Genomic DNA, 27728 nt, shown 5'->3' with positions numbered 1-27728 from the left:
AAGGAACCTCGCTCTTTGCTTCCTCTTTCTCAGCGCATGCTATAGGCCTGTGTCTTTGCATGCCAATCCAATCAGCCTTGTTTTACTCTAGGGCAAAACGAAGGGTCTTCCCATTGCCATGGCAACTAAAGTCTTACATACCTCTTCGGGTATATAATCTAATGACACATAAAAGAACAATACGGAAGGTAAAAGAGCTCACTAGGATCTTAGATAACTGATGCTGTAATGCTTAAAGCTAAAGCATTTGCAAAACAAGAACAAAAGCATTGAAAATGAGAGTTACAAAAAAGAGGAGACAGTCCTCTTGGTTTTGTCTTTAAAAAGTGCAACAAGTTTAAATAGTATCATCACTGAACTATTAACGGAGGAATAAATGCATAAAACTGACTCATCGTAGGTGTTTGAGACAAGTTAAAGGTTCAAAAAGGTAAACAAACATAGTTACAAAACAAATTAGGGATGATTGATTCATAAATGTGCATAAAAAAAATCGAATTAGAGGAATTTATTGTATATTGCTAATTAATTATGAACTGTCGTCAGAATAATAGATGTTAACATTGTTATTCCTTCATTTTTCATATATACGAAGGATGCACCATGAAACAATGATGAAAAGCAGTGGAGGTGAAATGAAGAACAGCTTCATATACAACAGTTCAACACTATAATTTGGTCAGCAGCAAAATTTTGTTTCCATCACAAATTCATGTCTAACGACATCGACTTTGGTCTTTAATTTTTTGTTTTTTTCCCAAACCCCAGCTGTCTTAAGTTCTTTCCAGGTCCCTGCACATCTTTGAACTATCTGGGAAGTCCCGCCTCACCATTTATCTGAGTGGACCAATTGGCTTGGCTTTGGGAAATTACACTGCCTTCAAAAGTAATACTTTCACTACCACCCCGGGTGGGTTTGGACCAGAATACCAGAAATTGAAAATGCGAAATGAGCTGAGAGACTGCAGTTTTGGGAGATTGTGGAGATTGTTCAGTCCTTTTTGCAGAAAGAAATCTAAACGCTGGTTTGGGGGGCAGAAAGTGCTCTCGTTTTAAAGATTGTCCCTCACACGATGCCTTAGGTGGGGTCATTACTTTTGCTCCATTCTATCTCATGTTGCGATATCTAATGAAGACTGTACACTAATCTAGCCTTAAGACGTTTAAATTTCAATTCGGTCAAGTTTTGTCTTTATGTCGATATTAACTTACACCTTATCTATGATATTTGTAAGAATCTCAGATTGGGTGCTGTGGAGAGGGAGAGAGAGAGATACTTTAAGGGTCTTCTACGTCCAGAAACTCTTTCTTGGGTGGCGCGACTCCACGGTACCAGGCGCAGGAGCCGTCTCCTCTCTTGATGCAGGCATAGTGGTCGGACTGGCGGCCTTGGATTATCTTCTCCGTCACCCAATCTGTCCACAGACACTCTTCTGGGGCGTTGATCTCGCATGGGAAGGTCGCGCAGCGTGTGATCTGGGTGTAGCAAAAACAACGTTTGTTAACAGGGTGTGATACTCAAAGTATTTTTTAACCAAAGTATGTTAGGTTGGCTTTGAGTTGCTTAAATATGCAAGTGGTAAATATAAGCTACATTTTATTATTAAATATTAGCAACAATAGGTAGGTGCTTAAGGACTCAACAAAGGAGTACACCCAAAAGTCTCTATAAGTGCGTTTTTTGCTTGCTTTTGTGATATTCTACACAATTTTGTAGTATAAATAGTGCAAGTAGTGTGTTAACACTGAGTACCCAGATGATGTACTAAAGGTAACAGCAATGCATCAGGTGTGTTAAAAACTTTTTTGCCCACAAATATAAACAAAAATGTTACTGTAAGTGTATATTTCTTTCACCCTGCAGGTGAAAATCAAAAGCTTGATCCGCTTCAACAAGCTGCAAAATCTGTGGTTTCATTTCTGCCCATAGCATGAACAACGCAGGACAAGTTACACATATTTCATCTAACTTATTCTTGTGTAACTCAAGGTATAAAACTTTAAAAAGCTTTGAGGTTTGAAGGTTTAAAGGCTGGATGGATGGATGGATGGATGGATGAACAGATAGATATATATAGAAAAATTGATAGATAGATAGATAGATATATAGATAGATAGATAGATAGATAGATAGATAGATAGATAGATAGATAGATAGATGGAATGATAAATAGACAAATGAATGGATAGATAGATAGATAGATAGATAGATAGATAGATAGATAGATAGATAGATAGATAGATAGATGAATATATAGATAGATAGATAGATAGATAGATAGATAGATAGATAGATAGATAGATAGATAGATAGATAGATAGATAGATAGATGGAATAATGGATGGATTGATGGATGGATGATAGATAAATAGACAAATTAATGGATAGATAGAAAGATAGATAGATAGATAGATAGATAGATAGATAGATAGATAGATAGATAGATAGATAGATAGATAGATAGATAGATGGATGGAATGATGGATGGATTGATGGATGATAGATAAATAGACAAATGAATGGATAGATTGATAGATTGATAGATAGATAGATAGATAGATAGATAGATAGATAGATAGATAGATAGATAGATAGATAGATAGATAGATAGATAGATAGATGGAATGATGGATGATAGATAAATAGACAAATGAATAGATAGATAGATAGATAGATAGATGGAATGATAAATAGACAAATGAATGGATAGATAGATAGATAGATAGATAGATAGATAGATAGATAGATAGATAGATAGATAGATAGATGGAATGATAAATAGACAAATGAATGGATAGATAGATAGATAGATAGATAGATAGATAGATAGATAGATAGATAGATAGATAGATAGATAGATAGATAGATAGATAGATGAATATATAGATAGATAGATAGATAGATAGATAGATAGATAGATAGATAGATAGATAGATAGATAGATAGATAGATAGATAGATAGATAGATAGATAGATGGAATAATGGATGGATTGATGGATGGATGATAGATAAATAGACAAATTAATGGATAGATAGAAAGATAGAAAGATAGATAGATAGATAGATAGATAGATAGATAGATAGATAGATAGATAGATAGATGGATGGAATGATGGATGGATTGATGGATGATAGATAAATAGACAAATGAATGGATAGATTGATAGATTGATAGATAGATAGATAGATAGATAGATAGATAGATAGATAGATAGATAGATAGATAGATAGATAGATAGATAGATGGAATGATGGATGATAGATAAATAGACAAATGAATAGATAGATAGATAGATAGATAGATAGATAGATAGATAGATAGATAGATAGATAGATAGATAGATAGATAGATAGATAGATGGAATAATGGATGGATTGATGGATGATAGATAAATAGACAAATGAATGGATAGATAGAAAGATAGAAAGATAGATAGATAGATAGATAGATAGATAGATAGATAGATAGATAGATGGAATGATGGATGATAGATAAATAGACAAATGAATAGATAGATAGATAGATAGATAGATAGATAGATAGATAGATAGATAGATAGATAGATTCCTCCTGTCATTCTAATTCAAATCCATTCAACTTCCTGTGAGTCGTGACCAATTCAATTCAGATTAAACCCATGAATTGAAACACAGCCAGTTTGTCCGATTCTGAATTGTATACAACCCTGGTTTACAGCATGTTTGACAGTAATGATTATTATGCGTCCACAGGAGGAATATACTCGCCTTGCAGTCACACCCCATCTGGTAGCGCTGACTGAGGCTCTTCTTCTGGGTGGCACTCATGGATTCCCAGGGCATGATGAGGTCACACAGAGTCACGTGCATCTTGCCGTTGGCCTCCGCCTTGCCTGGAAACACAATGTGCAGACAAAACAATCTGAACTGTCTATGCACATCCCAACAGACAAAATAACAGCACACAAGAACACGATAACAAGTTGCCACGTTTACCAAATGTTGTTTTGTTCAGGAATAAACTGTACCCCCCTGTTAGTCATCTATTGTGCTGTCCCACGGTATGGAGGTCACTGCAGAGTCAAAGCCTAGACTTGGTGAAAAACATGCAGATAGCGTGTGAACCCTGACGGTGGATCGCGGACTTCACCGAATGGGAGAGGACATACAATGACATAAACAACCTCAAGATGGTTTCTATTTTTGCTCAAAGCAAAGGTCTCTAAAAGTCTGCTCTGGTTCAACCTGAAACCTGGGTAGTTTCTGCTGTGTGGAGCAGAGAATGTGTGCCTTGAAAACACAACCTCAGCAGTTACTCCGCACTACAGGATCAGCTCTCTCATTATTTTACCTCCCCTCCTCCTCTAAAACTTCAGCTTTAAAGGCAATTGCTACCCTCCACAGACCTCTGCCTTGTCAACTCTGTAATTTGGGCTCTGCTGGAATGATCCGAGATGGGGAAACCAGAAGTTGTCTGTGTTCATCTTTTGACGTTCTTTTATATTCTGTGTTTTTCCCCTTTAGAGTTGCCTGCTCAGCAAGTTCATTAGAGAGAAGAGAAGAGTATTGAAACCCAGCTGTAAATTCAGCACACTGTACATCACCAAGTCACGGTGTGTAAACTTCTGTCCAGTTTGAAAAAGGATCACCTTGAGTGGAGCATGTGCCAACTGGCAAGGGCTTTGCTGTGAAGGCTGTAACCAATAGCGTTGTGTGGTTAAAACTGCACATTTATTTGACCAAAAAACAACAGCTGCAGAGAAATGACAAGCTTTTACCTGAGATGAGGTACTCCTTTTTGCCGTTAGTGTCCAGATTCGTCACCCCACACACTGCAGATGAGGGTGCGGTGAAGATCACGTCGATGTGGTGGTCTGGGCCTTTGAACATCTGAAAGAGAACAACAGATCCTCTTAATTCAATGGAAGACATTTTTCATTGTAGGTTACATGTGAAAGACAGCGGTCATCTTCATCCCTTACCTTGATCTGCTTGATCTCATATTGGATCCGCTTGATAGGGTTCCCGTAAATATCATTCCCAGAATCCACCTCTTTTTTCCCAACCACCTTGGCTCTGATTACTGCAGGGAAAATGTTAATGAAAAGTTTAATTTCATGAATTAATAATTGCATGGATTATTTGTGTTAAAACGCACAGGAGAACTTCTCATGAAAAATTTCTTGTATAATTCACAGCACATTAATGAACAGTAGTGAAAAATCCTTTAAAAACAGAAAAAAAAACTTTGTGCATATGTATTTATGCAGATTAAACTCTTGTGATAAAATGTTTTGTTCCAACTTAAAATAATTAAGTGTTGAAGCTGCCTTAAAATGTTGAATTTAGTTCTGACAACTTGAATATTATCTGGTACCAGTATTCTTCCAAATATATTATTTTGTGTTCAACAGAAGAAAGAAACTCATAGAGGTTTAGAACAACATGAGGGTGAGTAAATGATGACAAATGTTTTATTTTGGGTGAACTATCCCTTTAAGAAAAAAAAACCATTTCCAAAGTTTGAAACCACTTGTCAACATCTAAATTAAGTTCAGCCAAAGAATCACTTTTTGAATGTGGAATCTTCTCAATGGTTTTCCACCGCTACTTGGACTCGGTAGAATATACAAGCTACAGCAAAAGGCCTGTAGAGATTCTGTAGCATCATCATGAAAAGATGAAAAAGCACATGACTCTTGTACTGTACTTTCTCCGTGCCACCTCTCCTCTGAGGCCTTGTCTAAACACCATGGAGCGATCTCTCTCATATAAAGAGAGTCATGCCCCCAAACCCAAATCCCATTTCCTGCAAGTTGAGCGTTTGCAGCTGTCCAGCTTCTCTGTAGCTCTCTTTGTCAGGTCAGCCAACATGCGGCAGAGACGCCTCTCCTAGAGAAGCTGACACATGACAACCTTGCGCTGACTCATTCAATCTCATGCCTTTTATACTCACCCTTATTTTCCTTAATCATTTTTAGATGGCTGTTATTTTTTCACTGAAGTTCTGCACGGAAACATAGCATGGAAGTTAAGGGGACAAAAATAAGCATCTCAACCACTACCACACGAAAGCCCATTTCTCCCCCCAAACTTCTCCCCTGTCCTCCTCATACAGACAGCTTTACTTTGACAGAAGTGTAAACAGAGCTGCAAACCTTCTAACATAAACTGTGCATCACATTTATACAAACTTTGCTGCTTAAACTAGTGAAGCACATTTTTAAACAATGATTTCATGCTTTATTGTTTGCGATAAGCTGTAATAATTTCTATTTTACAGATATTTCATTCGTTAAATGTAGGCCTACTGAGATTTCAAGGAGAAGTCTACGAATTTATAGATATAAATTTGTACATTTATAGATGTAAGCCCCATTCACACTAAGAGCGATGACTATAACGATAACTATATTAGCATCCACATCAACGCATGATAATGTTCTGTTTGTTATAAGTGCGAGCTGCAGTTTTGTCGTCTGTTACTTTAAATGCTCAAGCTATTTTAAGCAGGATGGATTCTGATTGGCTCTCTGTGTTTTTGTCATTCATCAGCTGGAAAATAAATCAAATTGAAAGGGATTACAACGATATCGTTCCTCTAGGCCGTTATCTTATACTGTAGTTGTGATGTGGACTGCTATTGTTTATTTATTTATTTTTTTGTCTTTATTGTTATAGTATGAATGGGCTTTATGATTTCTGTCATTAATGAGGTCAAGCAGAATACATTCAATTTGTTATTGATGGACAGGGAAGGAAAGAAACTACACGAGAAGTTGAGCATTAGTCAAAGATTATGTGAGATTTCTGATTGATGTGTGTGACAAAATCGTCGGTCTAAATTAACTTTAATTTTTGGGTGAACTATCCCTTTAAGCCACACCAAAACAAATGTAGGGTGTCTTTGCATGTATTTGTAAAGGACTATGTATGCAATCAACGGCTATTGTTGTAAATCACTGATTGGGTGATTAGGTCATTCTGAAAGGGTGTATTTTGCAATAATGACCAGATGAATGTGCATTTCCCCACTTAAAATAAAATAAATGGACATGAAATATTGATATTAATAGGATTAATGAGTATTTAATTACCACATTAATAAAATATATTGGTTGACTTGGACAATGGTCAGTTTAGTTGTCATACAAAAATATCTGACAGCAGAAGGCTGTGATTTGACCAATTAGATTCAAGTATTCCAGAAAGCTGTGTAATATAACAAACTATCAAACCAGGTGCCATTTATTTTAAAGAAATATAGCACATACACAGACTTCAAGCAAAACATTTAAAACAAATTTGTTTGGTTTTTACATTATAAAATAATAAATATTCTATTGAAGTATTAAGACACTTACTAGTTGTTAAATGTTAGTGGAAACCTTTGCATATTAATGATTTTATGTTTAATGTTATGTTTATATTAATGTATTCTATTTAAGTTTTGTTAAATGTTATTCATAATTCTATGATTTACATGACATATCTAAATTCAATTTAATCCAAATATGAAACACACTTCACCAATGGGCTGTGAAATTTACCGCTTATGTTATGAGCTACCGCTATAAAATGAAGTTGTTGTTGTTGTTGTTGTTTACCTGATGGTCTTGTCTACATTTGCGTAGTAAACCAATGAGGAAGCAATTACAGGCTAATGTCCATCTCAAGGCTAAACTTGTCTCAGTAAACGGGTTGATCACTTCGCTGCTTGGCAAACTGTTTATTAAGTTGTCCAGAAATATACTGGAATTCACACTTTTTGCAATGTATTCACGCAAAAATAACCAGTCCTTTCCATGCCCACAGTGTACATAGCCATTTGGTGACCCAAAATAAGGAACAGTGTCAACATGCAACATTTATTTGTGTTGGCAGTGCCTCTGGCAAGAACAAGAAAGGGGAACAGATATTTTAAGTTTCTAGGATATTTCGTGTGAAAGTCAGATGCCCATTGCACAAAATCAACCGACTTCACAGAGTTCTGTTACCCTTTATTAATGCATGGTCTACTGGAGTTGTTCTCTACAGTTCATTAACAATAAGTGATGACCCAACACAGAACCAAACCCATATTTAATGCGTTTTATTTTCTATTGTTCACAGCTTTCTTGGATGAGGGCATGTCACACAACCTGCCCATGTTGGCTTACCAACCCTGCTGGAAAGACCAGCTTAGACCAGCATGAATTGGTCTGCTATGCAAGTTAGCGCAGGTTTGGTGCTGGTGTAACTGGTGGACAATCATAACTATGCTGTTTACCATCAAAACTTACTGAGGAAGTCAGTCTTGTCGGTTAAGATGGTTAAGAAACCTGGTGGGGATGCTGACACAACATATGTGGGTATTTTTTAGCAGAGATAATGAAAAGTCTCTTTTTTAATTTAAACCTTTAATGACATTTTTAAATGGTGTACACTAACATTCTAAAGTTTGGGGTCCGTAAGATCTTTTTGTATTCAGCAAAGATGCGTGAATTTTATAAAAAGTTACAGTAAAGACTTTTTTTACAAGACTGTTACAAAAAGCCTATTTCAAATAAACTGTTAATCAAAGATATGAATCTTATTACATATATATGTATTAATACATATTTTGAATTCAGAATAAATGTGAAGTGTTTGATTAAAATTAATCACAAGTATTTAAATCTCAGAAAACAAAATGTACAACTTTCAAACACTACAGTTTGGTCACTACATTCACTTGAGCAATAACTGAACACATTTGACCTAATATGCAAAGATAAGCATATTTAAATTTGCTTAAATATTACTTTAACAAGAAATGTTTTTTGAGTGATTTAAAAAGTTTGATTGGGCATTTGGGCACTTTGATGTCAGTAACAAAAGATGCATTGAGCATTTTAATCTCCCTTTTAAAAGGTAAAGCCCATTTATTTTTTATATTCTAACTATACGCAATCAGTTGCATTTTATTATTCACTTTATCGTTGTTTTTTTCTCCCCTAATATCTGCATCCCTTTCAGAACAGATGTGAATCAGCGACCCATTTTTGAGCAAATGGCATCCATTCAGTGACTGAGAACTTATGAGTGTCTGAAAGCTGTCCCGTTGACTGAACCCAGGGGAAAGAAAAACAGCTCTAAAAAAGGAGAAAAGATTTACTGCGCACAGTTTCATGTTAATCAGCTGCAGATGAAAATGAATTGAGACAGCTTCTCAAGTAGGCCTTCATCAGCAGCAGCTGTCTTGTAAAGCCAACCTCCAATTACAGCTGCTGAAGTTACGGCCTACCCAAAGCAATAACACCTCCTCTGCTCGAGTCAGAAAAAAACATATTCAAAGAGGTCTGAAGCATTAACATATTAGCCTGGGCTGCTCCTCCTTAACCCCACCCTGTCCTTTCATAAACAGGCAGTCTTTCCGTAGCATCGATTTGCTTTGCCAGCTGTTTGGATCTGCTGTGTATTTTGTTAGGACAGCTTGTTTTAATCGAGGTATGCTCAGGAACATTTCTGCAAAACTACTTATACAAATGGAGCACAGTTTATGAGACAAACTGGATTTTACAAGTTGAATTAGACTCGCTGCTTAAACTCTCAGGGCTAATTGAGGTTAAAGGGATAGTTCACGCAAAATTGAAAAATCTGTCATCATTTCCTCACCCTCATGTTGTTCCAAACCCATTTGACTTTTTGGTTACTCTTTATTTCGATGGTCCACTTTAGACATTCTACTTACTATAAGTAACTTTGCAACTACTACATGTCAACTAACTCTCATTTGAGTATTAATAGACTGTTTAGGGGTTATTGTTCTGGTTAGTAGAATACAAAGTTACCTCTACTCAGCAGAATGTCTTTTGGAGGAGCATCAAAATAAAGTGTTAGCAGGTATTAAGCAGACAGTCTACTAATACTCTAAGAGTTAGTTTACACATAGCTGCAAAGTTACTTATAGTTAGTAGAATGTCTAAAGTGGAACATCGAAATTAGCATTAAGTATTAGTGACTTTTTTTCTTCTTCCGTGGAAGCAAAAAGTAAACGTTTTTAAGAATGTCACTGCTGCTCTCTTCCATATAATGAAAGTGGATGGGGACCAGGTGCCATCAAGCTCCAAAAACACATGATAAATGCGTCAAAGTGAAAATATTGCTTGTCTGCAATGGACACCATTTATTTTAATGGTATTTGAAAGAGGAGTTTGGGTAAAAATATGTCCTTTTGTGCTCTACGGAAAATCAAACGTGTTTCGGAAAGACATGAAGGTGAGTAAATGATGACAGAACTTCTCCTTCAAATGTGAGGATGAAAAATAGATGAATGATATCACAGGACAGTCAGAGATAGAAATGGAAAAACACACAAAGTGTAACTGTTGCAGTTTTTGAGCCACTTGCTCACCATGGAAAATATGAGCACTGGGATATAGGATGCAGGGACATAAAATAACTAGAAAAAGGAAAACGCACACACATACACACACTTACAGCCATTATTATACACCCATGGGTTCACTTTATGGGCTGGAATAGACGCAAATATGAAGGGTTCATTGCTCTTAAAGTTAACGATAGCCCCCTCCCTCCTCCTGTCCAAGTTGCATGCTTTTCTGTGTACGTCAAGGCTTCTTGTGTTTATCCGGGGAACCTGAGCTATAGGGCACGCCAACACCGTGCCAGCTTGGTGCCAGAATTAAAGATCAGTATAGTCTTATTCTAAAACCAATTTATTGTTGTTCCATTGTTAAAGTAAGCCAAGCTAAGACCTGTTTTGCACCTAAAATTCCAGATGCCTAAAACCGTTTTGAGGGCAAGGAGGCCTCGCTTCTCCTGGTGAAGTAATCAAGCAAGTCTCCATAGGATTCTGGGAGCATCCTGCAGTGAGGAGCAGAAACACGACGTCAAGCAAGACGTCACTCATCGAGAGAGCATTCTGTTATCAACATCATGAGACCCAGGGGTGTGGCTAACCCAAAAGGGCTGCCTGCTAATCCAATAGAAATCAATCTAATTTTTCACTAATGGATTATTGGCTATTTACGTGTCACATGCAGAGTCGTGGTCGAGAACCTATCAAGGGATAATTCTGTTTAAAATGAAAATTCTGTCATTGTTTGCTGACCCTTCTGTTATTCAAAACTGTATGGCTTTCTGTTAACACTTTATTTTGATGGTCCCCTTTAGACATTCTGTTGACTATAAGTAACGTTGCAACTACATGTCAACTAACTCTCATTAGTGTATTAGTTGAGTATTAGTAGACTGTTAGGGGTAGGGTTGGTTAGTAGAATAAGGGGTCAGGGTTAGTAGAGTAAGTTGACATGAAGTTGCAAAGTTACTTCTAGTCAGTAGATTGTATGTTGGGGAGCATCTAAGTAAAGTGTTAGCAGACAGTCTACTAATACTCTAATGAGAGTTGTTTGACATGTAGGTGCAACGTACCTTATAGTCAACAGAATGTCTAAAGGCGACCATCAAAATAATGTGTAACCAACTTTCTTTCTTCCGCGGAACACACACACAAAAAAAGTGTTGTTTATTTGTCCATAAAATGAAAGTTATTGAGGTCCTTTGTTGTTTTAAACCTCATTGGCCTTCAATGAATGTACAAAAACATTCTTCAAAATATATTTTTTGATTTGTATTTTCATAAATAAATAGAAACTTTAAATTTAATGCAATTTGTCCCCAGGATTCCTCACACTCAAAACGAACAAATCATTCATTGCAAATTTATATTTATAGATATAATTTATCATTTGTTTCCCCGACATGTTTCCAGATGCTCACCCCCAGATATTTTATATCAGGTCTGATGTTTTTGTGCTGATGATATTTATTCTATAAAATATATTGCCAATATTTCTTCAGTGAACGGTGAAAGGTAGGTTTCTGTGAGGGTCACCTGTAGCTGTTGTAGTCAGTTGTTCCCATTGTGTTTATCAAGATTTAGTTTTTCTTTGTGATTTAATAATTTAAGCATCAGAAGGTTATAATTACCTTCTGATGCTTAAATTATTAAATCACAAAGAAAAACAAAATCTTGATAAACACAATTCAAATGGAGTGATGTTCTGTCGTGTCTGTCTTCAGCTTTATTCCCACTGCTTCATTTTTCCTGCCTGACCCACATTCCTGTTGCCCGATAATCATGCATATCCCACAACGCCTGCTCCATCCATAGATGACTTACACACTCTTACATATGCACATATCATAATCAAAATGTCATAGTTTCCATGAAAACATACCCACCACAAATACTAGCCACATCCTGAGTTTCCGTATGCCTGCACAGCTTTTAGCAATCATGACCAGCTCGGAGCCCAGGCAGACCACTGCACCAAAAGTCCTCAAACTCCTCTTCCACTCCTACCTTTACAGACAGCACTCACTGACTTTACTGAAGAATATATTCCACCTCACAGGTATCAAACACAACATTATTTTAAGTATTACAAAGGCCATTTGGTTGTTTTTACCTTTGAATATTTTTTTTTTTTTTCTAAAATACGGAAAATGAAACATTATTAACAACATTTTTTAAATTTGCAGCAATCATCCCATAAAGATGATTTTTCCTCTATGAACAAGTTCTTCCATCACGCGACATAAATTTAAATAATTCGCTAATTGTGAAATTCTTACCAAGCATTATAATAATTAACAAAAAATCCAATGAGAAGGAAAATATATGCTTTACAAAACATTTAAACAAAATGAATATGGAACGACCACATGGGACATAATTGTGTAAACTGGATCTCTTACACCACAGGGGTAAAACCTGAACTGGAGAATGGAGCTGTTCTCCTTCCACTCTGGATACTCTCTGCCTGTGGTTTCTTTGAACTCATTTCTTTCTTTTTGAACTCCTGACACAATTCCTCACTGTAATAGAGAACAACAGTTGGGTTACGGAAGTTAAAATCCCATTCATTTTCTCCATGTAGGAACTGCTTTTTAATGATAATGTATAAACCTTCTAGGAGCTCTGAGGTTGTTAAGCGATAGCATATGCTCCTCTAAAAGTTTTGAATTTATTTATTTAAAAAAAAAAAAAAATTATTCCATGGCTGAAAATCATGAGTAATTGTACACTTTAGAATATATTTTCTATATATTGTTTTTTCCAATTTATTTAAAAAAAATCAATGACAAATATAGCTGCAAGCAGCGATTACGGGCCCAAGCCGGTGGCACCGCCACCCTGGTGCCTTTAGTTACACTAAAGGCACCGGGCTGGCGCTGCCACCGGCTTGGGCCCTCCATCGCTGCTTGCAGCTATATTTATATATATATATATATATATATATATATATATATATATATATATATATATATATATATATATATATATATAAAAAGCCGCCACCCCGTTGCCTTTCGGGTTCCTGTGCACGACGGGCAATAACGTAACCCCGCTTTGACTGTCGAGAAGAAGTCTGCTTTAGAGCTTGTATCAGTGTGAGTCTTTCTGCTCCCCTCCAAACACACACAGAAAAGGGGGGGGACTCACATTAGTTACATCCATGTGATCGCTCTCTTACAACAAACACGCTACTGAAGTTTCATCAAGATCAATAAATGTATTAAGACGTTATAACAGATCGTGTTTCTCTTTTCTCGCCATAATTTAGTTTCCTCGCCACGGCCAAACTGTTCGAGATATCAAAAATCCGTCAGCAATTTAGTATCCTCAATGTCTTGTCGTCAGGCTGACCGAGTTTGGTTGCGATTGGATGAATTTTCTAGAAAGAGTGTTTCAAATTCCAGGGGCATGCGTTTTCATACCACCCACAATAGCCGACTTCCTGTTGGGCTGGCGTAAAACTTAGAGCACGAAAGTTGTTCGGCCCGATGAGATCTAAATGTGTACCGAGTTTAATATTATTACATGCAAGCGTGTTTGATATACGGACAAGTGTTTGAATCCCATTCCAGGGGGCGCTGTCGAGCCCCCCTGCCACGCCCGGTTACCAGCTTCAGCCCGGCCCTGATGGCCGCGGGTTCTGACCTGTGTGCAAAATTTCAAGAGTTTTCGAGCACGTTAAGGGCCCCAAAAGTGCCCGAGATTTTGCACACAGCAGAGAAAGGGTTAAACTAAACTAGCCCCCCTCCTCACACACACACACACACACACACACACACACACACACACACACACATACACAGATCCCCCCTCCCCTCCCCACCCCACACAGACAGACACACACACACAGAATGGCAGAGAGACAGAGAGAGACAGAATTCACATTCAAACCACAATATCTGACTTTCTGTTGGTCGGAGCTAATGACTGTAAATTAGAAAGTTGTTCGGCTTGATAAGATCAATATACACGCTGAGTTTTGTAACTGTAGGTAAAACTATAACTAAGTTATAACACACTTTATGCATCCTTTTTTAATCATAAATTCGTTTCCTCGCCACGGCCAAACCGTTCGAGATATCAAAAATCCGTCCGCAATTTAGCATCCTCCATGTCTTGACTTCATGCACACCGAGTTTCGTGGTCATCGGATGAATTCTCTGGGAGAAGTGTTTCAAATGCCAGAACATGCGTTTCCATACAGCCCATAATAGCCGACTTCCTGTTGGACTGGCGTAAAACTTAGAGCACGAAAGTTGTTCGGCCCGATGAGATCTATATGTGTACCGAGTTTCATATTATTACATGCAAGCGTGTTTGATATATGGACATGTTTTTGAATCCCATTCCAGGGGGCGCTGCCGAGCCCCCCTGCCACGCCCGGGTACCAGCTTCAGTCGGGCCCTGATGGCCGCGGGTTCTGACATTTGTGCAAAGTTTCAAGAGTTTTTGAGCACGTTAAGGGCCCCAAAAGTGCCCGAGAAGTCCCACACAGCAGAGAAAGGGTTAAAATAAAGCCCCCCTCCTCTCTCACACACACAGACACTGAGAGAGACTGGCAAAATTCCCATTAAATCACATTCAAACCAAAATATCTGACTTCCTGTTGGTCGGAGCTAATGACTGTCAATTAGAAAGTTGTCCGGATCGGGGAGATAAATATAGATACCGATTTTTGTTACTGTAGGTAAAACTAATACCCCATTTTTGACTAAAGGTGGCGCTACTGAGCCCCTTACCACGCCCGTTTCTGAAACTGTGCACAAGTGTACTAGGCAATAAATGTAAAGTGTCTGTCGAGTTTCATGCAATTTGAAGTATGCTAAGAGTCTCAAAAACTTAAAAAAAGAATATTAAAGTTTGATGCGTTGCCATGGCGACAGTATTAAAGATATCAATAATCCTTTCACAGGTCTACATCTGCCGTGTGTTTACATTATACAGATGAAGTTTGAAGCAAATCGGTAAAAATAAGAGGGTGATTTCAAAGCATTTTGAAAGTGACACACTTCCTGCTGCCAGTTGGTGGCGCTATAACTTTGACTCACAATAGTCACATCCATGTGATCGGCCTCTTACAACAAACACACTGCTGAAGTTTCATCAAGATCAATTAATGTATGAGGATGTTATAACACACTTCCTGTTTCCAATATTCGCCATAAATTTGTTTCCTCGCCACGGCCAAGCCGTTCGAGATATCAAAAATCCCCTCGCAATTTAGCATCCTCCATGTCTTGACTTCATGCACACCGAGTTTCGTGGTCATCGGATGAATTCTCTGGGAGAAGTGTTTCAAATGCCAGAACATGCGTTTCCATACAGCCCATAATAGCCGACTTCCTGTTGGACTGGCGTAAAACTTAGAGCACGAAAGTTGTTCGGCCCGATGAGATCTATATTTGTACCGAGTTTCATATTATTACATGCAAGCGTGTTTGATATATGGACATGTTTTTGAATCCCATTCCAGGGGGCGCTGCCGAGCCCCCCTGCCACGCCCGGGTCCCAGCTTCAGCGCGGCCCTAATGGCCGCGGGTTCTGACATTTGTGCAAAGTTTCAAGAGTTTTTGAGTACGTTAAGGCCCCCAAAAGTGCCCAAAAGGTAGTAAAATAATAATAAATATATATATATATATATATATATATATAAATAAATATAGCTGCAAGCAGCGATTACGGGCCCAAGCCGGTGGCACCGCCACCCTGGTGCCTTTAGTTACACTAAAGGCACCGGGCTGGCGCTGCCACCGGCTTGGGCCCTCCATCGCTGCTTGCAGCTATATTTATTTATATATATATATATATATATATATATATATATATATATAAAAGCCGCCACCCCCGTTGCCTTTCGGGTTCCTGTGCACGACGGGCAATAACGTAACCCTGCTTTGACTGTCGAGAAGAAGTCTGCTTTAGAGCTTGTATCAGTGTGAGTCTTTCTGCTCCCCTCCAAACACACACAGAAAAGAGATTTTGCACACAGCAGAGAAAGGGTTAAACTAAACTAGCCCCCCTCCTCACACACACACACATACACAGATACCCCCTCCCCTCCCCACCCCACACAGACAGACACACACACACACACAGAATGGCAGAGAGACAGAGAGAGACACAATTCACATTCAAACCACAATATCTGACTTTCTGTTGGTCGGAGCTAATGACTGTAAATTAGAAAGTTGTTCGGCTTGATAAGATCAATATACACGCTGAGTTTTGTAACTGTAGGTAAAACTATAACTAAGTTATAACACACTTTATGCATCCTTTTTTAATCATAAATTCGTTTCCTCGCCACGGCCAAACCGTTCGAGATATCAAAAATCCGTCCGCAATTTAGCATCCTCCATGTCTTGACTTCATGCACACCGAGTTTCGTGGTCATCGGATGAATTCTCTGGGAGAAGTGTTTCAAATGCCAGAACATGCGTTTCCATACAGCCCATAATAGCCGACTTCCTGTTGGACTGGCGTAAAACTTAGAGCACGAAAGTTGTTCGGCCCGATGAGATCTATAAGTGTACCGAGTTTCATATTATTCCATGCAAGCGTGTTTGATATATGGACATGTTTTTGAATCCCATTCCAGGGGGCGCTGCCGAGCCCCCCTGCCACGCCCGGGTACCAGCTTCAGTCGGGCCCTGATGGCCGCGGGTTCTGACATTTGTGCAAAGTTTCAAGAGTTTTCGAGCACGTTAAGGGCCCCAAAAGTGCCCGAGAAGTCCCACACAGCAGAGAAAGGGTTAAAATAAAGCCCCCCTCCTCTCTCACACACACAAACACTGAGAGAGACTGGCAAAATTCCCATCAAATCACATTCAAACCAAAATATCTGACTTCCTGTTGGTCGGAGCTAATGACTGTAAATTAGAAAGTTGTCCGGCTCGGGGAGATAAATATAAATACCGATTTTTGTTACTGTAGGTAAAACTAATACCCCATTTTTGACTAAAGGTGGCGCTACTGAGCCCCTTACCACGCCCGTTTCTGAAACTTTGCACAAGTGTACTAGGCAATAAATGTAATGTGTCTGTCGAGTTTCATGCAATTTCAAGCATGTTAAGAGTCTCAAAAACTTTAAAAAAGAATATTAAAGTTTGATGCGTTGCCATGGCAACAGTATTTAAGATATCAATAATCATTTCACAGGTCTACATCTGCCGTGTGTTTACATTATACAGATGAAGTTTGAAGCAAATCGGGTAAAAATAAGAGGGTGATTTTAAAGCATTTTGAAAGTGACACACTTCCTGCTGCCAGTTGGTGGCGCTATAACTTTGACTCACAATAGTCACATCCATGTGATGGGCCTCTTACAGCGAACACACTGCTGAAGTATCATCAAGATCAGTTAATGTATGAGGATGTTATAACACACTTCCTGTTTCCAATATTCGCCATAAATTCGTTTCCTCGCCACGGCCAAACCGTTCGAGATATCAAAAATCCCCTGGCAATTTATCATCCTCCATGTCTTGACTTCATGCACACCGAGTTTCGTGGTGATTGGTTGAATCGTCTTGGAGGAGTATTTTAAATTCCATTGCATGTGTTTTTTAAACTACGCCAAATAGCCGACTTCCTGTTAGGCTGGGGTAAAAAGTAAAAGCACGAAGGATATATAAACCGATGAGATCTATAAGTATATCGATTTTCATATTATTACATGCAAGCGTGTTTGATTTATGGACCAAGTTTTCGGACCCCGTTCCAGGGGGCGCTGTCGAGCCCCCCTGCCACGTCCGGGTCCCAACTTCAGCCCGGCTCTAATGGCCGCGGGTTCTGACCCGTGTGCAAAGTTTCAAGAGTTTTTGAGCACGTTAAGGCCCCCAAAAGTGCCCGAATAGTCGTAAGAAAAATAATAATAATAATAATAATAATCCGAAGGAAAACAATAGGGCCTTCGCCTTTTCAAGGCTTGGGCCCTAATAATAATAATAAAGAAGAAGAAGAAGAATAATAATCCTTAGAAAAACAATAGGGCCTTCGCCTTTTCAAGGCTTGGGCCCTAATAAATCAATAGATTTAATTTTTTATCCAATTTTAGATTGTGCCATTCACAGCATTTGGAAGTATTTCAGAGTCCTTCCTAAAATAACTTAAATAAAATTTTCATTGCTTAGAACCTATATTGAGTAATTTTTTTTAAATATGAAGAAAATTAACGGGGAAATACTTAAAGGGATTTTTAATGGGGATTTAAAAGCAATAGTTCACCCAAAAATGAAAATTCGGTCATTATTTACTCTTCCGTCATTCAAAACCCATACTGTATGGTCACAGTGAATTGAATCAACTTATATAGATGTCTATGAAGACTACTTCATATCAAACAGCAATTACACTGGCTGCGTCCGAAAGCTTAAAATGCTGCATTTGATATCCCACAATCCTGGGCGTTCCATTCTGTGATAGTTGAGCTAAAAACTAAAGATGGCGTACCAATCAGAGCGATCGTCATCGTGTAAAGCCCAAAGCCCGCCTCAATGTTTATGATTGGTGCCTCGATTTGGAGAGATTGGGAATGGGCTTGAATGGGCTCTTGGCCAGACTGACTTGCAGAGAAAATCTTAAATTTGCCGGAAGTTCGTCAGGGTTTTCCCAGGCTAATCCTTGTCCATACTGGTGTTTCCACAGCGTTTCAGAAAGAGTCAAAATATTGGAGAGAGTTGTTTCCCCCACCCTCTTCTCAGACTCGATGCTCATGCGGGTTGCCAGATTGAGGGCACACAACAGGAATGAGCACAATTGACAATACACTGTGTTTGTGCCAACCCCGGGTGTCAAAATACTATTAGGTAAATGGGCAGAGTCACACAGACCAGAACAAAAACAGACACTCCAACACGGAACTCACATATAAAAGTAGAATAACTGGCTGTAGCATTGTTTTTCAGAGAAACGAGTATGTGAACTTAGCATGTTTCCTAAATATCTGCAGACATTAAATGGTATTTTAATGCTTTAGTACAGTTAAAATATTACAACCCCATTTCCAGAAAAGTTGGGACATTTTGTAAAATGCAATAAAAAACACAATCTGTGATTTAATTCTCTTGAACCTTTTTTAACTGACAAAGGTAGAAAAGATTTCTAAAGTTTTCACTGACCAACATAATTGTCCTTTCTAAGTATAAACTAATTTTAATTTTGATGGCTGCAACACACTTCAGAAAAGTTGGGGCAGAGGCTAAATTAAATTGAAAAAATTATAGAATGTCTCCTTTGCAACAGTCCACAATGAGCAGGTGAATTGGTAATAGGTGAGGGTATTGTGATTGGATGTAAAAAAAACTTCTGCAAAGATGGGTCATGGATGGCTACCACTTTGAGCCAAATTTAATGAGAGAATTGTCAAACAATTCAAAAATCACATTTCTCGATGCAAGATTGCATAAGCAATCCAGGAACTATGAAAAGGTTCCTCCGGTGCGAAAGGCTCTAACGCCAGGCCTTATTCTGCTTGTGCTACAACCGTTTCGTAGACACCATAGAGAGGATGTGCTCCTATTGAATTATTGTCTCTTATTGAAAACATATGATACATCATAAAAAGAAGAATCAGACCATGATGACCACGGACTGTTGACCAGATGTCTTATATCAGATGAGATTGAGTAAAAATGTCAAAGCTTCAACAATTACTACTCTCAATTAAAAAGTGTAATTAAAAGAAAAGGTGATGTGACAGTGGTAAACATGGTAAACTTTTTTGGAGTGTGTTGCAACTAAATAAAAATTTGTTTATATTTTAACAGTTGGTCAGTGAAAACATTGGAAATCTTTTCTTTGTACTTTTGTCAGTTAAATAAAGGTTCAAGAGAATTAACAAATAACAGATTCTTGATTTATTGCATTTCACAAAATGTCCCAACTTTTCTGGAAATCCCAGTTTGTACATCACCTTGAACTAAGTGTCAGATAAAGGGGGACACAGCATTTGTTGGATTCACGTGCATCATCATAATTGTTGCTTGTACAAGAAAGCCAGTGCAAATGTTCTAAGATTCTGAGGTTTACCAACATGGAAAAGGTCAGAATTGGACAACTGATGGTTGGATGCTGCCCACTGCTTCAGGCCTGGGTATATAAACAGGCAGAGCGGGCATGGCAGGATGTGGAGAACGGCTGGTTTGCGTGAGGTTTGCTGACTGCATTTAAATGCCATTCATTTCACATTTTATCAAAATACATATGGGGAAAGATTTCACATTTGGAAGTTTTTTTGTCAGAAATTTCCAGCATTTGCTGTGAGAAGGAGCAACCACACAAGAGGGAAGATCGTCTGACATGAAGCTTTCAAAAGTCACATCCTCACGGCAATCTGACGTAAACTGCAGCATGCTGTGTGTGACCCAAAATATGAGGTTCAGGTAAACAAACGTGACGCACAAGGTGATTGCAATGAGCATATCATGCTCGTGGGACGGTGGGAGGTTGAAGATTTCCTGGAACTGACTTACATATTTAAATATTTTTAGCTATAACTATCTGTTTTTGATAACTGCTCTTCTCTTTCTTTATGACCAAGAGAAACAAGTGCTTGGCTTGGACATACAAACAACGCTCAAATGCTGTTTTACCTTTAGTAAATTCAAAGAAAAGCAGTACGAGTTATTCTGTGTATTGCTTTTGTCTGGGACTATTAAATGTGGCAATGAGCTCTATCATATACTGAGCCAGACGATGACAGTTTGTCATTGAAGTGCGGCTCTTAAACGCTGCTCCGTCTGAAAGCGATGTGAGTTTGAGTCACTTATAACGTGCATTTGAAAAAGCAACACACGTCAAACATCTTTCCAAACATGAGAAGCATTTATAAACCTCTTGTCCAACAAAAGACAACATTTAATAACATGCTTTACTCCAAACTAACTTGCGATAACAATGCGATTAATCGATTTGACAGCACTACTCCGAATACATAGTATTCGAAAAATAGTATGCGAAAAGTACATGGATGACATACTTCTTCCGCCGTGATTCTGGAGTGTGCTTTCGATGGACACTTTACCATCCCATGAGCCCACGGGAGAGGCTTTTTACGAATGGCAGTGAAGTGACGCAACTGATGCTGGTAGGTAACAGTAACAACATGGCAGATGTAGATTTGTATGTATTTGTATTGTAGTATGCGATTTCAGATGCAACGTTAGTCTCTCTGCTCCTTTACATTATTGTTTCCTTGTTACTCTACATGAATTACCACCATTGTTTTAGTGAGTTCAAGTACTGCAGTCAAAAAATAAATAAATCTTTGGTCCTACACTAAACCTTTTCAAAGGGCTACCTGTGAGAAATGTTTGTACATTTGGCATCCTCCACTAGTAAATCCTCCCCCAAATTATGATTTCCTCACCCTCCACCAAAGGAATCCTCACCACTTCTGTATTCAGGAATGTTCAGCACCACACCCCGGCCCGCTCTCTGACCCTCGTGACCCTTACAGTCTATACACCCTTGACATGAAACCAGGCTTGTCACTAGACAGTTTGCCAAAAAGGATCAGGCTAGACTACGATTCCAGCCTGAGTGCATTTGAACAGATAAATATTTTGAGCAGATGACCAATATAATTGGGCCTTCAGTTGGGAAGTTTATACAGTATAAACAACCGTTGGTACACCAAAGAAAATGGGGCGGTTTAAATCCTCAAAGCCTGTAGAGTCAGCATGAATTGTAACCCATTTTATCTGCATAAATTGACATTTCCATGTAAAACAGGATATACAATATCTCAGTACCATATTAGCTATCCGTTGATATTAGTGATTTTGTTTTATTTTTCTTAGATATTTAATTCATTTACTCTATTTTTACATTTAGATTACCTTAGCCATCATCTAACGCTCACTTAAAGTTAATCTTTAGCCAATCTCAAAAAATTTCAATTGATTTTTCATACTGTTGTAATGCATGCCTAAATTCACTTTTGGTATTTAAAATGACTGATTTTAGTTTTAAGTATTTTATTTATAGTTTAATTAGACAAAATAGTATCGAATTTCAATATTGACCCTGTTGTTGGCCATAGCATGAACATAAGTATTGGCTTACCTGTATCTATATTTGTAATATCGATGCACAACTAATATTCAGTGTAGGTAGAGACTTGATTTTATCCATCAGTAACTGATTAAAGATTATGAAAACAGTTTTTATTTTGAATTACATGCACACATGATTCATTCACACTAAGATCAGGAATGTGCACTAAAAAATTTGAGAGGATTGATTTAGATTTCATGTTGGCTTCTCACAGGTTCTACTGGCTGCTAAGAAAAACAAATTAGATTAATTCCTACTATCTTTTCCAGTGGTTCTGCAGGCAAACAAATATTTGGAGCTTTGGAATGCATTCTGGACAACAGACTTTAAAAGCTCAAGGGGAAAAAAAACTAGTGGCACAGCTCATGTTACAGCTTTCAATCTTGAGACAATCCTGTCACTGTTCAGACTCTCTAAAAGCATGTTGTGCTCGTCTATGACTCAATAACAGTGAACTGCGAGGTAAATAATGGGGCTGTGTCACTCCCATAGGGAACGGGAGACTGGATCCACATGACTAATGCTAAGATGTGTATGTATGACACGTAGAAACCTTATTAATACCAAGTACAGATTCAAAAAGAATACTGGCAAAAACACTTACAGACCGCAAAGGGCAAGACCGCATTTTGGTTATTTCATTAATATGCAGACATCCCGTTCTGTCATGAAATACGAGCACTAAATTAATTTCCGGCTAATAGCCCGTTCATTTCCACTGCAAGTCAGGAAAGACGCAAGCCTCACGGAACAGCCACTAAAGTTAACTTTTCACAAATAGATGGAAAAAATCCTTCTCCCTTGATCCAAGAAGCACTGGTTCAAAGCCAGTGAGCTGAGGCAAGGGCGTGCAGTGCAGCCAAAGAGTGCGCTTTTCTCACTGTTTGAAGAATGCCATGCATATTTCTTAAAGGTCCTTGACTTTCATTGCTTTTTCCTCATCTTTCGGCCAGATGTCGGATGCATGCTCTCCGATGGTTTCTGCAGGTTCAAATCAAACTGTAAGCCCTCTCTAAAGCACTTTAAGAGTGTACGTTTGTCTTATCTTCTATTAGCAGCATAAGACAGGGCTTGGGTTGTGTTTCAGCGGCGGGCGCACCTAGATAATCATCTCTGGACAACTCTTGAATTAAGCATGAACTGGGAGGGAAAGCCCCAGTGGGATGCAAAACATTCTTGCAATTTTTTATGTCTCAGCTCTCTCCATCTGAGAGAAATATGGATAGAGACCAGTTGCACAGGAAATCAAGGCCTTAGTCAGTAGCACTCCTGTCCTCCCTTTCTCTTTTCTATACTTCATTCTCCCCCTCAATTTTTCATCTTTATTATTATTTTTGCAGACAAAAATATCTAAATGTGTTCAGTAAGATGCACTTAGTGACACACTAGTCAGGGCAAAACAATAAGACGGTCCAGAGTCAGTGTGAGAGAGTTTTGTACCAGTCTCTTACCCTACAATTTAAAAAAAATAAAAGGTTCTTTATTAGCATCTATAGTTCCATGAAGAACTTTTAACATCCACGGAACCTTTACATACAACAAACGTTTAATACGCTTTCTTTATAGTGGAAAGATATTTTTAGATTCACTGTTCACTGAAAGGTTCCTTGGTGAACCAAAAAATGGTTCTTCTATGGAGTCACTGTGAAAATCCCCTTCTGGAACCTTTATTTTTAAGAGTGCTATCATGCATTAAGTTATTTGATATATGACTTGCAAACATAAACATGTGGCTTTGTGTGAGGTAAGCTATCTAGCTGACTGACACGGATGTGATTGGAAGTATCAGTTAAAATTAGCTGAAAATAATAATTAATGATCATTTTCAGATAGAGTTGTGAAGTTTTCCATAGTTATCACAAATGTAATCGTAGATGTTTTGTTGTAAAATATTTCTAGACATTTTTTATAAAGAAAATACATATATTAGTCACACTACAAGAGCAGATGATTTGGAGGCTTGCACCTAGACAGTGAATCAGTGTACATCTACAGGTCAATAAGAATAGTGTGAATGCATCATGCTGTTTGGGTTTCAATATTATACCAGCAGGCATCAGTGTCACCTCCACAATTGTTGTTCTGCAAAACAACTTCTCGCCATCATTTGCCCATGCAACAGACAAATACTTTGGCAGAATCAGTCTTATTTTGTATCCTAAATGTTTTGGCTCTGTGTATTCGGGGCAGCTGAAAGCTTTCTGTGCAACTCAGACATAATGAGTTGTTTTTGAGGAATGAATTAGAGAAGTCAGATATAAATAGACATAAACAGGCCTCAAAACGTCATTCAGCTCAAGCTCCAGGACTGTATGTGTGTGCCGAAGATAACAGACCAACAGACAGAACACTTTATCTACTGTTATCCGGGCACTAAATAATAGAACAGAAGCAAAAGACGGAATAATAATAAATGGAGCAATTCCAATAGGGTCCCCGCACCATCTGTGCTCAGGCCCTAAAACACACCGATGAGATGAAAAGCACATCCAGATACAAGTACAAGCAAAAAAAAAAAAAGGATAGTAAATGTTTTCAATTTTCACAACCCAAAACCTCACAGATGTGCCACTGAATGTGCATAAACTGATTCAGTGCAGTTCAGATGCACAGGCTGTTTAATGTTGCACAGAGACAGCATAAATGCATTTACACAGGAATTACAATAGCAGATTTGTTTTATGATGTTATGAAAATATAAATATCTAAATAAAAATGTTTTATAAAGAATTATAATATAATAATAAATAAATAATAAATAAAAATATATATATAAGTAAATACATTTTTTTTTTTTTTTCATTCACACAGAAGTAAAGTGTCATAAGAGCTGTCTCTGATTCTAAGGTCAGAGTTGGGTCAAAGTTGGCATGTTTTAGTACTGCTTTTTTGTGTGTACAGTATAAAATATCTAGCTCTGATCCACCTCAGCCCCTGTGGTTGTAATGATGCATTCATCAACAAAGCAGCATCAGAGCAGAGATAACTTTGTTGTTGTCATGCAAGAGGATATATTTCATTAATCATAGATAGTTTCAGGTTTCTATCTTCATAATTACTTTGCATTTATGCAGCATTAAACAATATACGTGCAGGCTTTGCGGTGTAAAGACGCCTTAACTTTAATGCTGATCAATTCGCTATAGTAACAATTTTGCATTGTGACGTAGCACCGTTTAAATTGTTGACACGCACTTACCAACATCAGCATTGCAGAACGCCTGTTGAGGATGAACGGGGGAACAGCTGCACGCTTCTGCGATCTCTCCCACCCGAAACAGTACCAGCACCACAAGTGTGCCAATACAGCTCTTCATCTTTGCTTCACTTTAATATCTGACAGCAAATGTAGAGGCAGGTAGACGATCTTCTGCAATGACAACAATGATCCAGTCCCTCACTCAGCCGAAAAGTACAATGTCCACCGCCGTTCAAGATGCCCACACGCTGAGTTTTAGTATGACTATTGCTGTTAAATTCCTCAGAGACGAACGGGCTTGTTGGTAATAAAGGAAGTGCACTGCTGCTCTATCTAATGGTCTTTCCAGGCTTCTTTCTTTTCCACTGCCTTCTATGGGTGTGTTCTCATGGAGAGACCAGGTTCATGCCTTAATACTGCGCGTGGACTCCTCCCTTTTAAACCAGATTCAACCAGAGGTGGGCGCTTCACGAAGGTCCTCAAAAGATTTCTTTCACTCTTTCTGTCAGGACGGCGTTTTGTACAGATAAACACATTTAGGCATTAAACAAATCTAGACTAAATTATATTATAGCAGGACAGTCTTTGTTAGAAAAAAAATGACATATACAGGCTATGCTGCTTTTTCTTCTTTATTTTACATATTAAAGACAATTGCTTGTTTATGTATTATGCTGGTGTACACACTACACAGCTAACAAAAAAATATGTTCTAATAACGTTTTGCACGTCCGTTTTAAAAGAGTTTTTTTGTTATGACCGTTAAGGAAACATTCCATTGTATCATTTAGCAAACATGGGAATGTTACTTTCGAATGTTCTTACATTCTGAAACAATAACATTTTATTAAAACTAAAACGTTTGAGATGCATAAATAATGTGTTTGTGCTAATGTTTTATGATCTTTATAAATTTGAATAGACATTTTGATAATGTTACTGGAATGTTAGCCAAACGTTTCCTAATACCTGGATATCACTTAGCGACAAACTGACATCATAACAACACATTATAGTTAATTTAAAAACGAATAGTAGTCTAAATGATGATTCTTTTCCAAGTTTTCTAAAGCCATGTGATAGTTTTGTGTGAAAAAGAAATTTCTGAACAGTCTTTATTCACAAATAATCTTGTCATTCTTGGCACGTTCACCAGAGAAGTAGTATAGTGCTTCATTAACAAATAGTTCTTCTGAGTCAAACCTTTGAATCGTTGATTCGGTTCACAAATCATGTTTAAATGATTCACTCGTGAATTGGACTATCTAATAAATTATTTAAATTACAGTCTTCTCACACAAAGCTATTACATGAATTCAGAAGATAGAGCATTGGCTAATTTTATGATTTATGATAGTTTTTCATCATTTTGCTTCCAAATAGCATCATGGAGCACAATGAAAATATGTGGGAGGCTACTGTAGTGCTTCTCTTATTCTGTCAATATAATAATAGCCTATATAAAGTAGAATAAAACTTTTTTTGAATCCACGCTCTTTTGTTAAAACAGCTTTTTACCCTTATTGTGAACGGTAATGAAAAAAAAAAACGTATTTCTTCATATTAATACACAAAAGCACACCAGAGATGCTGAATAGGGAACATTAGCTGCTATCACATCTACAAGGAATTTGCTCTTGTAGTCATAAACCTACTGAAGTCTCTTTATTGTTTCTCTTCCCACTCAGAACAGCAGTAAAAGACTCTCTCTGCTCCTGCGTCTGCCATGAGGCTGTGTCTGCAGCTGGCTTACTCTCATTGTTTCCACTCTGACTAGAGGGAAAAGCAAAAAATCCACAATGTGCTGCTCTGAGAGAGAATGAAGTAAAATAAATAAATTAATGCAATGGTTGGAAAATCTCATGGCAAGTCTGTTGGCAATGACTCCATCTTAATGATGACATCACCACTCTGGCTGTGGCTGGCTGCATAGCCCCTGTCGATTTAAATGTCACATGACCTTGTTTTTATTTCAGTTTTGCATTTTTTAAAATCTCTTCTTAATCAATAGCTTAGTTAAAAGAGCACAGTCTTAGTTTATCATAAGGCCCAATCTCAAGACACATCCTTAACTTCAGGAGCTGAGAAGATAGTCATCTCTGTTGTACTAGTTTTGATTGAGTTCTAGAAGAAAGCTTGGTATGAT

The 27728-nt window shown here is 37.9% G+C and overlaps 1 protein-coding gene across 1 annotated transcript; it reads right to left on the bottom strand.

The window, feature by feature from the left end:
* Positions 1-150: 150 nt before the first annotated feature.
* timp2a (TIMP metallopeptidase inhibitor 2a) lies at positions 151-26026 on the bottom strand. The gene is made up of 5 exons (XM_079594582.1): positions 25583-26026; positions 4964-5064; positions 4760-4871; positions 3750-3874; positions 151-1476 (listed from the first exon to the last, which is right to left on the bottom strand). The coding sequence occupies exons 1-5, from the start codon at positions 25698-25700 to the stop codon at positions 1279-1281; spliced, it is 654 nt and encodes a 217-aa protein (XP_079450708.1). The 5' UTR covers positions 25701-26026; the 3' UTR covers positions 151-1278.
* Between the last annotated feature and the right edge of the window lie 1702 nt (positions 26027-27728).

Source organism: Phoxinus phoxinus (genome assembly GCF_949152265.1).
Source record: "Phoxinus phoxinus genome assembly, chromosome: 21".
NCBI classification, from domain to species: Eukaryota; Metazoa; Chordata; class Actinopteri; order Cypriniformes; family Leuciscidae; genus Phoxinus; species Phoxinus phoxinus.
The sequence above is the reverse complement of the archived record's forward strand: the minus strand, read 5'-3'. Positions and strand labels throughout refer to the sequence as shown.